The 19,950-nt window shown below is 46.2% G+C and overlaps 1 protein-coding gene across 6 annotated transcripts in view; it reads right to left on the bottom strand.

Annotated features, from left to right (window-relative positions):
* RBM25 (RNA binding motif protein 25) overlaps positions 1-19,950 on the bottom strand; it is a 370,502-nt gene that overhangs the window by 247,627 nt on the left and 102,925 nt on the right. For all 6 annotated transcript variants that reach the window (XM_086937079.1, XM_086937080.1, XM_086937082.1 and 3 more), the window contains one exon: positions 6,460-6,630. In XM_086937079.1, the coding sequence (XP_086793205.1) occupies positions 6,460-6,630 (171 nt within the window). The remainder of the gene's footprint in view (positions 1-6,459; positions 6,631-19,950) is intronic.

Below are 19,950 nucleotides of genomic sequence, written 5' to 3'. Positions count from 1 at the left end.
CCGGCAGAAGTTGCAAACTGGGTGTTGATCCTTTTGGGCATACTTGTGGTGGCAACTGGTGAAAAACTTGAACAGTGTTTTGTCCATACCCGGGCTCAGGGAGTCCCCTGCAAGCGCATTCTCAGTCTAAGGTCGAGGTTTTGTTCGTTAAACGTCTCCCTCGTCGCTCCAGTTACCTGACCTGTAGTCCGGTGTGGCTGAAACTTAATTTTCCAAATATCTTCGATTTTGCTGGATTCATCTTCCAACACTCTGGAACTCTTCGGCAACGATCCAGACCCAATGGCTGAAAAAAGAATCTGAAGATGGCGACCAAAGGAGGGAGCTTCCGGAGGAAGCACGATGACGTCACAAAGGACACCAAATGTTGGTATGTCAACGCCCACCTGGGTAACGGGAAGGAAAAAAATCTACAATTCCGGACCCAACCACTAGATGGCGCAATAATGCACAGCATAGTGAATCCAGAAAGATTCACGCTGCAAAAATTCCAATGCGCATAATTGCGGATATTGCACGTTCTCTTCAGTGGCGAATAGATCTAACCAATGCTCTCCCCATTGCTGAAAGAGACCTTGCGCCACCTCCGAGAGCAGATGCCATTTGTGATCCATCATGCACCTGCAGTGGAGTTCATCCGCCCTGGCGTTCAGAGAACTTGCCAGGTGTTAAACCACCAGGGATATACCCTGATGTTCCAGCCATGTCCAGAGACAGAGAGCCTCTTGACATAGGGTCCATGACGCCACCCGCCCGGTTTGTTGCAGTACCACTTGGCAGTAGTGTTGTCCATGAATACCTGCACTACTCTTCCCCAGACAAAGAGAAGGAATGCTTTTAGTGCAACATGGATCACCCGAAGCTCCAGAAGGATGATGTGGGGCCCAGAGTCCAACGGAGACCAGAGGCCTCTGATCTCCGACTCTCCCATGTGGCCGCCCCACCCCAGAAGTGATACATCCGTCACCACTGTGTACTCTGGTTGGGGAAGGGAGAGGGATCTGTTGCTGAACCAATCCTGGTTAGCCACCACTGCAGTTGACGTGCAGTGCCCTCCAATCTGAACGCAATCAGCCAGATTCCCCACATGCTGTGCCCACTGGAACTTCAGGCTCCACTGCAGAGCAGTGCAGTGCATATGCCACCTGGCATGATCTACCAGCAGGATGCAGGAGGCCATGGGGCCCAGCAGCTTCAGGGTCATTCCGACCGAAACCCGTATAGAGACTGGAAGATCAGAATCCTAGCCCAAATATCCCAGACTCGCTGCTCTGGAGGCCAAGTCCTGGTATTGGTAGAGGTCACCACCCGGAAAAAAGGGTATGGGACCGTAAAACCACATGACAGTCAGGAGCAGTTAGTCTTATGGTAGAGGTCATAAAAAATGCATTGGGCTTACCGATATTGTTAAAACTCAAAAGATGGTCTCTGGAGTAAACCAAAGGGAGGAGGCCTTCATAACACAAAAGGTCCCGGGGTCCTGGTGCTTAAAGACGTTGAGGCATGTACGGTGGTGTGCCCGCTGCGCATTTGCTCATGCATGCACATTAGTCATCTCCAGGTGGCAAGAACAAATAGCAGGCTAACCCATTCCAGGCAGCCTCCCTGAAGTGTGCAGCACTCGTAGCACTCTCCTTCCACAACTGCAATTGATCAGCCACGGCAGACTGAGAAGAATGTGTGCATTGGAATGGACAATGCGACGCAATTAAAAAGGTGCAACATTAAGATTGAAAGCTGTAAAACGTGTGATATTAAAACAAGTAAGAGGCAGGTGATACCTCTGCATTCGAACTGTGGCCTGAAGCTGTACACAGGACAAGCCAGCTAGTGCTTGAAAACCCATCTTCTAATCTGGGTACAACTGGGAGCAGGTCCAGCCCTGGGTTGCTCATCACTGGTCAATCAGCCAGTACAGACCTCCTGAGTGACATCTTGGAGCAGCCCTTCTTGGTGAAGCATCTCCTTGTGCAGTGCAGGGGTCTAGCAGGCACAGCCCTGTTTTACAGAGGTCCAGCAGGGTTGCCAATGATATCCTTTGCACAAGCTTGTAAGATAGGAAGACTTACTAGGTCATAGGGATACCGCTCCCTAGGCCATCCCACCAACTTTATGAGTACTTGCTGGGAAGTGTGGCATCTATCCAAGAATGCACTATTCTCAACTTCAAAATAGCCAGACCCCTTTTCCCCAGTGTGGAACTCTGTAGACTCGAGTACTGGTGTGGCTACCCATGTACTACATCCCACCCACCCTCCCCCCCCCCCCCTTTCAGGATAACTCCTGATCTAATTAAAGTGCAGCCAGTATAGCCAATCTGCTACAGGAGAGGAAAACATCCCCATTGTTATTTCACTTACATGCACCAGGCTTGAATTGGCTCTAGAAATAAAATATTTTTATAAAACATATTGGTCTGAGTTCAGTCTGAGTGTGTGACATCCTATCTTGCCTGAGTTTGTACAAATAAATGCTTAATACTACCCTCTGATAAAACCTTACTGCTCGCCCACAGTACCAGTAAAGTGCTATCTACTTTTACCTCTGCCTACCTTTGGGATTCCACTGGACTGTGCACACTACTTCATTTTGGTTTAGTATTTACAGAGTCCGCTTCCTACACTTAACATTTAAGGATTGTTCAGGACTAAACTTGACACTCACATGAGTTATGAAAGGGCTGCATCCACTGGCATTCCACCGACACACTAACCTTCCTACTTATTGTGAGAAGGTGGCCTGATATGCAGTGCTCACTATTCTAGTGAACACTATGTATCAGTCCAGCAACCCTTATTGATGATTGGTTGTAAGTCAACCTTATAGACCAGCTATCCTAGTAGCGTGGATACGAGCAGTCTAAGGCTAAAGACTCGAGAGGGCGTGTTAAGCCAGCTGTTTACCACACATATACCCCTTGAATACCAAGTGAAAGGACACCACACAAGTGTTATGAAAATAAACAGTTATTTATTTAAAGATCACAACAGCCCTGTACTCTTTATGAGGACAGGGTACTAAGCACAAACCAAAACTCTTACAAAAATACTTAAGTTAGCACAGTATATACAAATGCCCGAGGGGCACGGAAAACCATATACTCTGAAAGTGGAATGCGAAATTCCTAGCAGGTAAGTACAGTACTAATAGCTTTTGGAATCGCTAGGACTTGACTAGGGAATCGTTAGATTACTTCTAGGAGGCCTAGGGGACTCGGGTGCAGTGTGTGCACTCTCACGCGAGATGCGGACAAAAGTCTATGGTAGCTAGGAATTAGAAAGTTAGTGTTCTCGGGCGAACCCGACCTGGTAGGGAGAAAACGAAAGTAGATTCTGACCCTTGGATAGTGAGGCTATGCTGGGGCACCGAAATGCCGAAGTTACCTAGCCCAGGGGCTGCAGCTGCATAGGTCTGAAAAGACGTCGGGAATCCTCGTAGACGGACCAGGAGCCGGAAGAAAAGATGCTGGCCGGTGACCAGTGAAGAAAGTTCAGTTGGATCCAAGCCTGGATCTCGAAGATAGATGACACCTGAAAGCAGAGGGGACCAAGTTCGAGACTACTAGCCAGTAGTCAGTGGGCACCAGGAGGGCACCGGATGGTAGCCACCTCGACAAGGTGAGTGGGTGACGCTGTAGCTCGAAGATCTCGCGGACCAGGAGGCGTTGTCGGCGACCAGGATGGAGGATCGAGCTGTCCCACGAAGTTGGAAGCTGTCGGCGTCGCTGGACCCAGGATTGGGCAACAAAGCCTTGGCAAATTCAAGCCCACGCGGTGGACCTAAAATGGCGTCTGGAGTGGACCAGGAGGGTCCGGAGTGCCTCTCTTCAAGGAGGAAGCAAGGGCCAGTCTGGAGCAACCAGACCAGCAGTCGTGAAGTCGTTGGGCGTCGTTCAGAAGGCCACAAGCCAGCCGGCTAGTAGCCAAACAACGCGGTGCACAGCAAACAGCAGAAGGGCCCCACGCAGATCGTGGAGATGCAGGGAGGCTGATCTTGGGTGCTGGAGCTGCGCAGGGTCGGGGCTTCTCGGACCCCAAAGCACTCACCAGTGGAGGACACGGTGGGCTTGCAGTAAAGATGTCGTGCAGTCTCGGCGATCGTCGGTCCCTCGAGGTCTCGTCGCACTCACGGTTCTCAGCTTGGCTGTAGAGGTGAGTAGAGGTCAGAGGTGCCAGGGAAGCCGGGTCTCGTCGAGCTGGGTCGTCGGATTCGTGATGAAGGACTTGCAGCAGACCGCAGTGTTCTTTAGGATGGTGCCCGCTTGATGCAGGGTGACTACTCCTTAGCCACAAGGGAGAATCTTGAAGAAGAAATCGTGAAGTCCTTTCGAAGAAAGTGGTATCTTGATTCCAAAGATGATCTAATTTTAACAGGGGGCCCGCTCCCATCTTTATACTAAAAAAGGGGGCTGACCCGGTGACTAGGTCCTGCCTATGGGTGGGACTAGGTGGGGGGTGGTTACACCCCTCAGCCATGCTGGACTTCCCCAGGCCAGGGGCTGGTGTGCCCCTGGAACTGGTTCAGACCGGCCTATGCGTAGTGAGCACCGGGGTGCCACTCAGCAGTCACCTTCCTGTAAAGCCCTGCCTACCCAGGATACACAAAACCATGTCTGGGACGGTGCTAGCACCGCCCCTGACAGGAAACCCTTTGTCCAGGCTCCCCTCGCTGGAAGGACTCCCAGCTGCAGGGGGTCAGACTCGTGTCTGTGGTGGCAGCATCCATTTTGTGGAGCTGAGGCTTCAGTTAACTTTAACCGGGGTTCACAGTTACATACATGTCGTGTCCCTCTAGAAGGGTGGAATGCTAACCCCGTCGCCAGAATTGGCGAGGGGTTAGTATTCCAATTCGTATGACACCTTACTCGACATGTTTTGATAAAGCAATACCAAAGATAGCATTTAACCGCGAGGATTATAATGCACTTAAGAGTATATGGTATGCGATATCATGGAACAGCTATTAGGACTTGATTCCGCAAGCTGCAGACAGGCTCAGCTCATGCCAGAGCACCATCTCACATGATTCCAAGCACTCTGCCTTCAGGATTGTCAAGGCCTGCCATAGGAGTGACTGATAGGAATCTGTGTGTCCATTTTAGGGTTAGGTATAGGTATACTACACCTACAGCAAAGGGTGATTACACGACTTTGCCCCAGCTGTCATGCAGCCAGTTGTGTCAAATTTAGGAGGCCAGCCAGGGGTGGCATAATACATGCTGCAGCCCCTGGCAGCCCTGGGTACACCTATGCCCTGAGTTACAGGGTCTGATAAGGTGGCCCAGTACCAATTGGAAATGTACCTAGGGTACATGGAATCCATTTTTAAGAGAGAGCAGTAGGCCTGGGGTCCTGATTGGCAGGATCCCAGGTCGACTATGTCCAAAACCAGCTAAAACACAGGGCAAAAAGTTGGGGGCAACCATAGTCAGGATGTACCTTCCTACACTTATTAAATCTGCCAGATGGGGCTTCAAATATTCTTTTTAAAAAAAGACCGAACCTCGGGCAAGACAACCAGTGGTTAAAGTTTTTACAGCTCATCTAGATCTGAAGTGAGCAAGCCTTTTCTCCTTTGAAAGCTAAGCTGCACATTCAATAGTAAAGCTTCAATATTTTGATTAGAAATACGTGGTTACTAATTGTGCAGTAGGATGCTCACTCTTCTTCGCAAGGTAAGTTGTAACGGTCAAAAATGCTATAAGGAATTCAAGCTTCATCCCAAAAAGCCCAATGGATGTCAATGTAAAATCATTATCAATGTTAATAATGGGTAATTGTGTGGACATTCCTATCACTCCTAGTGCAGATGAGATCTGTATTTACTGAAATGCAAATTGCACACAGGAACAGAGTAGGTGTTATTAAATTTGACAAAAAGGGACAGGTAATGTCAAAACGGGGGGTAGTGGGGATTTGGAGAGGGGGCAATCACATTTTGGCAAAAGCCTGGTGAGCCACTTTTAAACGTTTCGTACACTCACTCAGAGGCACAGCTACAGAGGCAACCTTTGTTAAAGTATACCCCTAGGCATCTACTGAGCTCCAGTATACTCTCTTGAAACATTACTGCTCATTCTGCAAACAGCAGTGGGGGCAGGTGGGACTGTAGAATTAGCAAAATGGGAGGCTCATTTCCTCTTTCCAGATATTAGATTGTGTACTGCTCGCTAGTGGATAGTCTAAGCAAGTAATTCTTCCAATGATTATGCATAAATTATCAAGAGTTTGAATACAATTGGGACTATTGGAAACTGTAAAAACTCCACAACAAGAAGACTTCTAGTCGGATGGGGAAACTGATCAAAACATTTAAATTGTAGCCTAACGATGGGAAAAGCACCAGTTCAGAAAACAAAATGTACCAACTGATTCTCAAAAATGTAAGTCACAGTTCACAATCCATTTTAACACAAGTGGAATACAAGATACAGTTTAGCCTAGCGCAGTGTATACTTACTGCCAGAAGTTGTCGAATGAGCATATCGGAGGCCTTCTCACATATGTTTCCCACAAAGACTGTGGTAGTTGGACCACTGTTTTCATCAATTTCTCTACTCTTAAGACCTAAGAGGTCTTTTCTTGGTCCCAGATGTTTGTTAACCATAGACATAGAGGTAGGTAACAAAACCTGAAAAACAAAAAATCCATTAACAAACCTATTGCATACACGGTAATTAGGCACCCCACTTTTAACATAAAACAGTAATGTTGATGCATCAGACAAAATGCTCTCTATAGACCTTTAATGAGAAAATTAACAGCTTATTTAACTAGTGCTACTATTCTTCAAAGATAAAAATAATAATCCTCACCTTCAAGTCATTTGCATTTGTTGACCCAGAACATTAGTTCTCTCTGCATTTATATTTTTCAAATTGAAAACTGTTACACTTATTTGATTAAACTGTAGACATGAACATTCAAAGCTGACAAATGTGTTTAAGGAACTTACTCTTTACCAGCTCCACGCCATTTCTTTAGACTGACAACAATGGCATGTTAAACACTATCATTCCAGTTAGCAATTCGAAAAAGAAACCAGCAAGTCTCCTCTCAGGATCGGACTGCAGGAGACCGCCACCGTATCAGGAACAGGTTGTGCAAAACCTGCCCAAACCTACATACCCGATCTGTTGAAACTAAATTTGGAAAGCAGGGATCTAGTGGGAAATACTTCGTTTTTGCACTGACATTCTAAAGCAGGTATTGGTGCTGTATACAGGATTAAAATGGATATGTTTACAGCACAATAGGACATTTATGGGCAGCAATGATTTGGGATTGGGAACATTTTGTTTAGCTGACTTTGTAGGTAATTTTAATTTAATTTTAATTGCGGGTTTATGTAGCGCTAGGAATCGACTCACGGAGGAGTATCTCCGCGCTTCGACCGCTGGGGAACCCGTCCTGGCTCACCCTGAGAGATGGTCCCTGATGGGTATCTCGAAGGTGCGACCAAGCATCCCCGGCGGTCTGGGGGGGCCGTTGTGAAGATAAGGCAAGCTGATGCCCAGAGTTGCCGAGTGTGGTCTCTGACTAGAGTAGGCACCGAGGCGAGAATTATCGAGTCCGCTGACCCTGGTCCACGACCCTGCCGCGTCGGGAATCGAACCCTGGTCCCGGGCCGTCCTCTGCTTACGGGTCTGCCGCCTCTAACCAGTGAGCCACACTTCTCCACAGGTATGCTGAAAGGTGTGTCTCCTGCCTATTAAGTCCTCAATGGGACCCTGCAAAAATTATACAAGTACAACAGACCTTTTATCCAAATTCATGAAGGGGTATGATCAGCATCATATAAAATACTTGCACACTCAAGAGAACACTACTTCTAGGCAAACTTAATTTCCTGAAAGTATGCATGACACTAAAAATGTTGAGCTAGCATACTAAGAATATTAATAAAGCTGGTCTCGCCCCGAACCACAAATGAATAGCTCAAACAAAGCGAAATATTAAATTGCCAACTATTTACAAACCCACTGCTGGTCCAAGCTCTTGGAAAAATGTTTGACAAGAATAGAAGCAGACAAACTCTCGGAACATTAGCGTTTTTAATACACACTGTTCCTAAAAGTAATCTGTAAAACCAGAATGGGTCTCAAGAGATTACTTTACTTTCAGAGAATTTGACTGTAGCCTGTTCATTTACCGGCAGTCAGCAGGCTTTGTGCAGAATGGAGTTGCAGCAGTTTTCTATACCTTCTACAAAATAGGATTGCTCAGACAACTGCTTCAGCAGCTAAGCAACACTTGACACCAGTCCTGTATATATGCAGTAGAAATGTTCATATCACTTGCACAATAGTCTTAGTACTAGGTTTGATAACTATGATGTAGCTGCAAAGCCATTAAGGCCACCACATCACGCCAAACGCATATTGGCCCCAATTACACAGAATTCAAATGGATAGAACTCTCCTCCACAGACTGTACCCTACAAATAAACACTTAGAATAGACAATTGTAGCCTTGGAGAGAAATGAACAAGGTTTTATGAAAAGTCCTAAACACTAAAAACCTGATATCATGCATCATAACCTCTACTGATGTCATGCAGCTATATATACTAAAACCTATCATCTTTGTAGGGATGAAATGTTTTTCTAACAGATTTTACGTAATTTTCTTCAATGTTTTCTGTCCTCAGTGGAAATGGCAATAAGGTCCATGACAAGGCAATCTTGGCTGCATGTCTTCCACAACCCTTTGAGAGCCTTTTCGGAGAATAACTGAGAATCAATGATCTATAAAGAAAGGTATTTCAATGGAGGCAGACACTGCTTGCAATTAGTTTTACCAATACACCTAATACTGCTTTAAAGAATAACAAGGTCACTCTAGGGAGGCCACAGAAATACATGGCAAATACTTAATTACTTCAAAATTCAATAATCAAACTAAATGTTCTAAGACAGACTTCGTGCAGCAATGCCTTTAAAAGAACAGGTTTACTGTAGAGCCTGCAGAGACAACCTCAAAATCTACCAAGCTGAAGTAGCCAACAGTTCACTACAGACAAATTGGGCTTCTGGTTTACATCCGAGGAAAACTTAGAAATGTTGTCAGTTTACATGTTTTTTTTAAACGGGGACTTCTACTTTTACTGTCAATTAGATAAAACGTATAATAAAGGGACTGACGTGCCCTTTCCCACAGAAGGAGGGTGGTAGGTGCTTAAAAGAGCATTTTAAAAAACTGTTCACTCAAAGCAGAATACAACTCCCCCTGAAAGCATGCATAATAGTTTGTTTAATGTGTTCTGAAACAACAATCTTAAGGGCAATTATTTTTGGTACTTGAGCGAGTACCACACAAATAATGTTGAGCAAATGACATTTATATTTTTTTCTAAAAGTAGTTTGAGAACTAGGCTGCAACTACTTTTTCTTAGAAAATCTGTAGTGTATGAGGTTTAAAAAAAAAAACGAATGTTTTTAACTTTAACCCCTTCCACACTCATGACGAGCTGGGCTCGTCATGGTGTAGCCTCCTCAAACACTGATGACGAGCCCAGCTCGTCATGAAATAAAGGAATACAGCGATTCCCAGCACAGGAGGGGAATTGCCTTAGCAGCCATGGGGTTAATAAGACTACCGAGCGTAAGATATCAAACCGATCGTCCTCAATTAGGAGGATATGTGGACATGTTAAGCCAGTCTCAACAATCCATAGCTAAGTGGATTGAATCATGCATTACTCTGTTTAGAAGGTTAACCATCCTCCTCCTGAAAAGACTAAGGCTCATTTCACCAAGAGGGTGGCAAAATGTAGATTAATGTTTAGCCTCAAGACTACAACAGCTATACTGAAGTGGAGTTGCTGACTCCCTTGAAGGGTTGTTAATTTCAGCTCTTTCAAGTTAGTTGCTGCCTACCAGCCAGTTGTGTTCCTCAACAGGAAGATAGATGTTACATTAGACCGGTTTTCACTCTAAACAAAATAGTAATTCTAACTAGCGTAAATTTCTAAAGAAAATCCAGTTATTGCGGACTACAGAGGGCCACCAGAACAGTGAACATTAACGAAGGGACAGATTCTCTCTATAACAGTTATGCGATCCTGCACATAAGGAGAGAGATATTCAGGCTTTGTGACCAACCATGATGATCTCAAGAAGGCTAATAACTGCCTCCCAAAGATTACAAAAAAGTTAAACCCCTATGTTCCTTCAGCACAACAGATCAGCAAATATCACCACTATAAGATACATATTTAAGTATTCACAAGTTTGGTAGCAACAATCAGCCAAGACTAGAAAACGGAGTTGGAAAGGGAAACCAGTTACACAATTGCAACTATAATATACAAATGATTAATTCACAAATCCTACCTTTAGAGTTTTAAGACTTGTAGTTTGTGTCTATGAAAAATGTAGGAAAGTGTATGCTGGTAAGTATTACAATTACAGGTCCTAGGTGTCACTATTATTAAAGTATCACCACACTACAATGCTGTAAGTTCATCAAGACACGACGAACACTATACAGCAAGGATCAACACAATAGGAAAGTACTGAATGAGAATGCCACCAAGACTAAAGGGATGTGCCCCATTTCCAAAACCAAACAAGCCCTGAGCCACAAACAATTATTTGATAAATGACCGGCTTTGTTTGGTACCCTGCATGTACTCCTTGGCTCATGTTCATCATGAGGGAGTTCCATTACGAACATATAAAACAACAAGCATTGGAAATGCAATAGGTCTCGCATTAGAAAAGTTGGAGCTATTGGTTTTGTAAATGACAATTTTTTTTTAATGTGTTGGTCTTGAAAATAGCCAAATTAATAGCTTTGTCATTTACAATGCCAATACTTTAAACTTTTTCAAATGTGACACCTATAGCATTTGTAAAGCAACATGTTTTGTATGGGGATAAACATAGGTTGCGTGTCACCAAAAAGCGACATGCTGGAAAATGATTTGTTTTGCCTTATGAAAGGTGTGCGTGTCATTGAAATGTAACACGCAGCTTGAGGCTTATTGAATAATTGCTTATTCAATAATTGGTGTGCGTGTCACCGAAATGCTGAGATGACCGTGCGTGGTGGTATAATGCTTTGCAACATTGTTATATAGATTTCTTACTTGTGCAGTTAGTGAATTGTTGTGAGCAATTATAATGACAATGTCCTAAAGAAGTGAACACCGCAGGATGATACATGGTTGAAGTAATGTGTTATTTTTTTTTTTACTTATTCCTTAGTTTTATTTGGTTTTTTTTAAAATCTTGTGGGAGTGCGTATCTCCGAAAAGCAGCACACACTTTAAACCGTGGACTGCTATTAAGTTGTAGATGTGCGTGTCACTGAAAAGCAAGAACACTCAGGATAAACATATACATTAATGGTGTGCGTGTCACCAAAAAGCGACATGCTGGAAAATGATTTGTTTTGCCTTATGAAAGGTGTGCGTGTCATTGAAATGTAACACGCAGCTTGAGGCTTATTGAATAATTGCTTATTCAATAATTGGTGTGCGTGTCACCGAAATGCCGAGATGACCGTGCGTGAAAGATACGCTAAGGTCCAGCAATGAATGCACAACCGGAACGCTGCGGGAGCTCCAGCAGCTGACTGATGTCGCACTGGGCAAGATGCGAACGCAGAAGTCAGGATAACGCTGGGGCAGACTCAGGAGTCGGGCAGCGTAGAAGCACAGACAAGGGTAGAAGCAGACGCAAGGAGTCAGGCGAATATAGGATTAAGGCAGAGCCAGAATGACGTTTCAGCCTAACTACGTAAGGAAGGGCACGGAATACAAGCAGTGCCGTAAAATATATTTTGTAAAACAGTACCTTGTTCATAGAGGTGAAGACATGGTGAAGAGTCCTCTGGTCAGTGACTCCGGGGAAAAGGGAGGGGGCGGAGCGGGTAAAAAAAAAAAAACAAGACGGAGGGAAGCCAGAGAAGGGGAGGGGGGAGGAGAAATGCGACACGGCGGGGAGGGGAGGGGGCGGAGCGGGGAGAGGGTGTGAAAGCCAGAAGTCAGGATAACGCTGGGGCAGACTCAGGAGTCGGGCAGCGTAGAAGCACAGACAAGGGTAGAAGCAGACGCAAGGAGTCAGGCGAATATAGGATTAAGGCAGAGTCAGAATGACGTTTCAGCCTAACTACATAAGGAAGGGCACGGAATACAAGCAGTGCCGTAAAATATATTTTGTAAAACAGTACCTTGTTCATAGAGGTGAAGACATGGTGAAGAGTCCTCTGGTCAGTGACTCCGGGGAAAAGGGAGGGGGCGGAGCGGGTAAAAAAAAAAAAAAACAAGACGGAGGGAAGCCAGAGAAGGGGAGGGGGGGGGGGGGGGAGGAGAAATGAGACACGGCGGGCAGGGGAGGGGGCGGAGCGGGGAGAGGGTGTGAAAGCAGCAGGGGCCTGGAGTGCGGCTGAGGGAACAGATGGCGATTCGAAATGCGACACGGCAGGCAGGGGAGGGAGCGGAGCGGGGGTGTGGGAGGAGTGCGCCTGAAGGAAAAGACATGCAAGGCAGGCGGCTGGGGGCATGTGCACGCGCTTTTAAGCTCAATGCGCATGCGCATTGAGCTTGAATTTCACGGGCACTGCAAGGAATCGCCACGATTCCTTGCAAGTTGGTTAAAGTCTGTTTAAGCCCCCATAGTCTCGCAAGCTCGATGCGCATCGACAGGCGAGACCTAAAAACTGAAACCAAAAGGAGACACTAGTGCCTGACCCTGGCAAATAATTTATCAAGAGGTAAGTAGTTAGTAGCAATAGCTAAGATAATGCTATTTTCATCCGGATTGCAATAAGTGAAAAAAACGTTGCTTTACACTATGCCATATGGTACCAAAGGGTAAGTTTTCAAGTGAGGACAGTGTTCACACTAAAGAAAACTCAAACAAAAATGTCACTTTTGGAAAACCTCCTTAAAATGCAAGGGTTAATAATTTTTGGAAGTATCCGTTTGAAAGCAAAAAAACAAAGAAAACATTTGGTTGTAAAGCAGCAGAGTTGCAATTGAATGAATTAATAAAACACTACTTAAAGTTAATTTGGGGATCTTGGTTCACAGAGGGATGCGGCCTTTCCTCTGTAGTTTGTTTAGCTTTCGAAATAGTCCAACCATAAGCTTGAGAACAGACTAGTGTAACTTTCACAAACAGACAACATAAGGCCTTCTATGCCCCACGATTTAAACAAACTACAAAACAATTTGGGTGGGAGGAGCAGGTTGAATGTGGACTCCGCCTTCTGTTTTACATAGATGACCAAAAGAAGTCCACTTGTAATTAGAGTAACAGCCCTATCGGAGGAACAGATAAAGATTAAAGGAAAACTGAGTTTTCTTAAAATAACCCTCACCCACCAAAGTGATCCATGGTCGCATGCTTCATCATCTGGTTCTTCCCGCCCCGCTGCGGGACGGGGCACGCTGTGAACAACGTAGACGTGGGAGCACTTTGTAGGGTGTTCATGTGTTCTATTTTTTCACCTCAATAATAAATAAGTAGACCAATTAGGTTCAGTTAGGAGTGGTACATGGGATCATTTGCTCTGGGCCAGACGAAAAGCCGTAGGGGTTAGGCTTGAAACATATAGACCGGGAGATACTTACCCATCATAGTTCAAGTCTCTATTTCCCCCTTTTTAACAGTACCAGCTACAGGATTTAATACAATTTAGACTCCACATAGCCAGGTATTTTTGAATAATACGCACTTGTTTTGACCCTCCCATCCCCTCAGTCAACATTCTGCAAAGTGCTCCCACGTCTCAGTTGGTTGTAGCACGCCTGTCCCACAGCGGGGTGTGAAGAAATGGATGAATAAGCATGCCACCATGGGTCACTTTGGTGGGTGAAGGTTATTTTAAGAAAACGAATTGTTTCTCTTAAATCATTATCTATACCTCCGATAGGACTGTTACTCTAATTACAAGTGGGCTTCTTTAAATTAACACTAACCAAATTCCTGATGGTAGCCAAGAGTTCTAATATAAAAGTGAGATCTTCCCTCAATCTTGCCGTTGACCTGAACAGGTTTATTCCATCACGAATCAATGTATGATTTGCACACATACAAGATAAAAATGTTACACAGATGTACTAGGGTTTCCATAGTATACATAATCAATGGATCTTGGCTAGACTACAGGTGCTCTCCATCTGCCGGACTACCAACTGAAATATTGAATGTAGTGCAGAAGGTTCAAATTCATGGGCCAGGCAGTTTTGGTTACATCCAAATTTGACAAGGTTTACTCCTATCTTTCATTCTCTCCACTGGTTGCAGCTAAGTTCAAGTTTTAATTTCTGATTCTGATTCTTAAGCATTGATTTCTATATGGGAACAGACCAGTACTATGGTCCAACTCTATGGCACGGTATTCAATTAGACATCTGAGGCCCATCACAGTTGACCTGGCAGTATGTAGAAAGTTCAGTTAACACTGTGGGATGCAGACCTCCAACTTTAAAGAACTCTAATTTTTACCGAGCTGCTCCTGGAGGGCGACATTACCAGCAGGTTTAGTTCAGGAAACAGTAACCTGTTCTCAGTGGAATTGGCTCCTTGTAGAACCAGGGGACACCTAGGGTTACCATTTTGCATGCATAAAAAGATCTACAAATTCAAGTCATAAAGGGATCATCAGAAGTTCATGCCACAAAAGCTACTATCAAAAATATGGTGACATCCTGTGCTAATCACATCTTGCATGTATAGCAAAGTATCTGCTAATCAGACCCCATTAGTCGGATAAATAGCACACCATTTACACACTGCAGTTTTTCCTGGTCTGTGTTATTCAACACCCTTGGCTACAAGTGGAGCACCACCTGATAAAATAGACAATTATTCAAATGGCTCAATCCCTAAACATGCTGCATGTACTCAAAGAACAAATACATCTAATGTAAATTTATGCAGGTGCTGCACAATCAAGCAGTCTGACTCTGAAGTTAAAAATCAGAGTAATGTTTGATTTTTTTTAAGGCCTGCACTGACTTGACAAAATTGACCTGACAAATTCTTTTCACATTTTAAAAACTTGGGCAGGCCAAGGTTAAACACATTCCGTCGTTCCACATCAAAAATACCAACAGCCAGAACCAGATGTCTAAATACAAAACTGACTACAGAAGCTATGGACCAGATCAGGTGTCATTTAAAGATTAATATTGTGCCTCTTGACAGAGGCAATCGTTCCTAAAGAAACAGCCTCTATTCCTTCACAAAAAATAAGGCTCCACACAATCCAGTTCAAATCCAATCTGTTATCAGCTATGGAGCTTCGCAAGGGGTCCACAACTTCCTGTAGCTGTGGTCACCCATACCTAACTTAGTCATGAACTGCCTTTAAAAAGATAGTTTTACAGTAAAGTTGCAGTTTTAACAAAAGCCAGATTATTGACAAATAATGATGTACTTTGCATCTGTTTTCGGACATCCCAAGAGGCCGCCAAACGTCTGCTTAAACAGTGCTGGGCCATGACCGTTCTATACCCTCCAACAAGAAAAAACTTCGCCAGAAGTACACATTATATTGTAGCACAAAGACCTAAAAACACACTAGATGTGCAAGGCTTGTAGGAGAAAATAAATAATTTTTAAAGTAGATAAGTGCAATTTTATGCAGGGATGGAAGGCAACAGATTGATAGCGTTACAAGCAAGAACATTCTGCAGAATTCTCTCCATGTTCACCATACAAATGGCGCTTTTTGCATCACAGAACCTCAAAAAGTATTTCATCAATCAAAATGTTTGGTTGAGTATTTGTCGAGGAGAATGTTTTTCGGAATGCTAACCTCAAGCGCTTGGGGGCGTGGCTTGCCATGCTGCGGAATGGCCGCTTGCTAAGCGAGTTCCGCCGGCTGGGGATTAATTCTGCAATTTATGCGGGCACAGAAGGGGTTTCCACAGTGCAATTTCACACCCGGAGTGTTCCGGTGGGCTGAAGGTGCAGTTTGGTTGGTCCGGGGCTTGCGTTGCTCCGTTTGCTGTGAAGAGTGAGCTGGTGGGGAGCCTAGCTGGCCGAAGAGACTCCTGCCCTCTGGAGGGCGGCAGCGGAAAATAATTGAGGCCGTGGTCCTCACGCCGAAGAAGGCCGCAAATGGCTGGTGTGACGGTGCAGCGGGTCCTTGGTGGTGCGTTTGCTGCTGAGCCCACCGCGCAGCAGCGCCGGCACAAGGAGTGAGACCCAGCTCCTACAATATCACCCCGGAGCCCGTGATGACGCCCTAGCAGGTGATGGAGGGCGCTGGACAGTGGCGGCTCCAGCGGCTCCCGGACGGAAGGGTCTTTTGCCGCGGCGCAATCCTTTAATTATCCAATCGGCACGGACGAACTCCTGAGGTACTGGCTAGGCCTTGCTGCAGTCAAAGAGGGGAGAAGAACTCAGCGGGATTGCTGGAAGCCCTGGTGGTTTCGCGGTAGGTGCAGGCCTATTCAGGAATTTTGTGTCGGCCGCGTGGGCTCGCACTGAACGGCAGCTGGCGAGGTACCGTGCCTGGAGTGTAGTGCGCACCTTTAGGATCACAGTGGAGCTCTGAGGTGGCAAACTGCGGGGTTTTCTGGCTGGCCGCACCAGACTGTTGTCCGCGCCCATGGCAGCCTTATTGATCCTTTTGTTGCCCCTCAAGGCCCCTGGGCTTGGCTGTGACACAGACATGATAAGGACTTACCTGGTTGATCCCTTTGTTCCCCTGACCGGGCCTTCTGCTTACTGGCAGTGGAGGCTGAATGGGAGGAGGTTCTGGCTGCATCGCTTCAATTGGAGTGGCCGGTGAGTGGAAGCAACGGTGATAGAGGTGTCTCGCTGAGACGCGCGGGGTGCACGAGTCGCTGTGCTGGTGCCTTGGGGGAGCCCAGGCGTGGATTGAAGATTCCTTTGCCTCTGGGGTGTTGTGTGAAGTGGATCCGCTAGCAGACGAGTCTGTGTGGTTGGGCTGTGGTGTTTTGGCGTGTGTTGGACGTCGATCTCTGGCACTTGGTGTTTCCCGAGGCGGTGCTGCTGGACCAGTGCTGTTCGTGGTCCGCATAGGTCCATTTGTCGGGCAATGTGCCAATAAGACACCAGGCAGCCCAAGCTGACTTTTGAAAATAAGAGGTCCACGCTATTTCCTGAACTAGACCCTGAGACCAGCACGGGTAGACTGCCAAATGCACAGGCTGAGGATCATGGGGAAGACTTACGCACCCTCACCTCCAAACTAGATGCTGTCAAGATGCAAGTAGGGACACATGAGACACATCTGGACGTGTTTGAAAATCATTAATCGGATTTTCATGATTTCCAGGTAGAAACCAAAGAACAATTGCTCCACATGGACAGGGTTCTGGGTATCATTTGTGCCAAAAACGAAGACCTGGAAGAAAGTTCTCGTAGAAATAATTTGGTTATTACTGGGATTCCGGAAACTATGGCCATTCCCAAGATGGAAACTTACGTTGCGGACCTGCTCCACAAACTATTTGATCCTCACCTATCCCCTGTCTTTGCGGTGGAAAGGGCCCACAGCTCCTTAGGTCCAAAACCACCAGTTGGAGCGACGCCCCTGCTCATTCTTGCCAAAATCTTGAATTACCAAGATCACAACCTCATCCTACGTCTAGCCGGTGAAAAGGGCTCAATTGCACACAAAAGTGAACAACATCTCCTTTTATCCAGACTTTACTCCAGACTTTACTCCAGCTGTGCAAGCAGCAAGGCTCGAATTCCAGCCAGCAAAGCGTATTTTGCTCCAGGCCCAGATCCCATATCCTCTGCTCTACCCTTCAAAGCTTAAAGTGACACACAACGGCACCTCACACTTCACAGATGCGAGATCGGCCTTAAAGTTTGCCAAACACGTTGTGGGATGGAGGAATAAGCAGTCCGACGGCTCTACAGAGACCCAAGCTGACCACCTAAAGGCCGCTAAATTGATTGTGAACAGGTTGCAATCCCTCCTTCCATTAATTGCAAGGCCTGGTCGGTCAGGTTTTATTCCTGGGCGGGCAACTTCTCAATCTCAGGAAAGTGTTCTCGGTCCTACACTACTTACACCCAGATGTACAAGAGGAGGCGGTGTTCATCGGCGCTACTAAAGCATACAACACGCTTGAATGGCCATACCTTTTGGCCATTCTAGGTTGCTTCAGTCCACGCTTCATAAATCTCATCCGCTTACTTTATACCCAACCGATGGCTAGGATACGGGTGAACGGCCTATCTTAGCCTTTCCCTATATAGCGTGACACCCGGCAGGGCTGCCCTCCGCCCCCCCCCTGCTATTTGCGGTCGCTATGAAACTGCTCGCAGCGCATATAAGACAAAATCATACGGCCTGGGTATTGGGTTCAGTACCAGGCGTCTCCTTATCTCATATGCGGATGAGGTCACCCTGCATGTACTTTACCCTGCAGACAATCTTGACCCTCTCCTTCTGGAATTAATCAGGTTTGGGGGCCTTTCTGGCAACTCTATCAAATCTTCCCCTTGACCGATTACACCGCCCCAGTTGTCTCCAAATTCCTTTTTAAGTGGGAAGGAGACTCCGTCAAATACCTGGGCATCTAACTCAATAGAGACCGGCAGGAAGTGTGGAACTTAAACTATGGGCGTGCCATCACGTGGTTGGAGGACAGGGTCGCACTGTGGGCCAGACTCCCCCTCTCTCTGGCCTTGAGAATAGCCCTTGCTAAAATGATTGTCTTGCTTAAATTTATTTAATTATTCACAAATATTCCAATCCCACTCACGCAGGCTTTTTTCCGTACTCTAAAAGCATTGCTGATCTCGATTGTCTGGGCGGGTGGTCAGGCTCGGGTGTCCTGGGATCTTCCAACACTCCTGCTGAACCACAGTGGTCTGGGTGCTCCAGATATGCAATTATATGCATGGTGTGCGCAGGCCCAGTTCCTGCATTTTTGGGTTCATCCGACCCCATTTCAGCCTCATGTGGCAGCTGAGACTGATGTAGCAGCACCTGTGCCGCTGCGGGTAGCCCTGTATCAGTCGATCGCCACCCTAGGGAAGACAGACACTGTGGAAGCTCTCGCCTGGGCGTGGTACAAGCTGCAAAAAAGAGCAGGTACCCCCGTCTTCTATGCTCCAGCTATGCCGCTGGCGCATAACCCCGTTGCCTCACCTCAGGGATGGTATTGGAGGGACTGCGGCTCAAAAGTTGAATCTCTGAACCTTCGCAGATCTCTACCCAAATGGCTATTTTCGTCCACCGACGGTTGCGGAGGGGAACCAGTCCGTGCCTTTTTTATACCATAAACTGAGGGCTGCCTGCCAATCCCTGCATGAAAGTTTTCCAAGCTCCCCGATGCCTATGGCAGCCTTAGAAAACTTGAAATCACCATTGCCTCGTAAACTTGCTACACATTTATATACACATATGCAAACCACTGCACCCTTGACCAGGTCCAGGGCACTTGAGGCGTGGAACAACAACCTCCAAGAACCGCTTACTGTGGAGCAGTGGTCATACTATTGCCGCCAACTTTCTGAACTCTCCCCAAACTACAAACTAGGGCTAATTCACTTTAAGTTCCTTCACCGCTATTACAGAACCCCCATGAGTCTACACTGTATGGGTCTCCGGGATGGTGAGTTGTTGGCGCTGTCTTTTTAGCCCTGCCGACTTTTTCCATATGGCATGGGACTACCCGAAGCGGTCGCCATTCTGGGTCACGATTTCTACACTGATACATCAGATAACAGGCGCACCTGAAACTCCTTCTCCCTTCCTAGGTCTCTTGAGCTATGTTAAAGATACTCCTGTTGAAGTTTGTAAATTGCATGCTTTACTTCTCCTTTTTGCTAAATGCCTAGTGGTTGTACACTGGGGTAGAAGGAGGGTGCCGTCCATCAAGGAGTGGATCAGGGACGTTACGTATGGGCATTTACAGGTAATTCACTTTTTGGGAACGGATGCCTCCCACATCACGTCCACGTGACATTTGGGAACCTTTTCTTTTGGGCCCAGGAGAGAC

This window comes from Lissotriton vulgaris, chromosome 9 (assembly GCF_964263255.1).
Source record: "Lissotriton vulgaris chromosome 9, aLisVul1.2, whole genome shotgun sequence".
NCBI lineage: Eukaryota > Metazoa > Chordata > Amphibia > Caudata > Salamandridae > Lissotriton > Lissotriton vulgaris.
The sequence above is the reverse complement of the archived record's forward strand: the minus strand, read 5'-3'. Positions and strand labels throughout refer to the sequence as shown.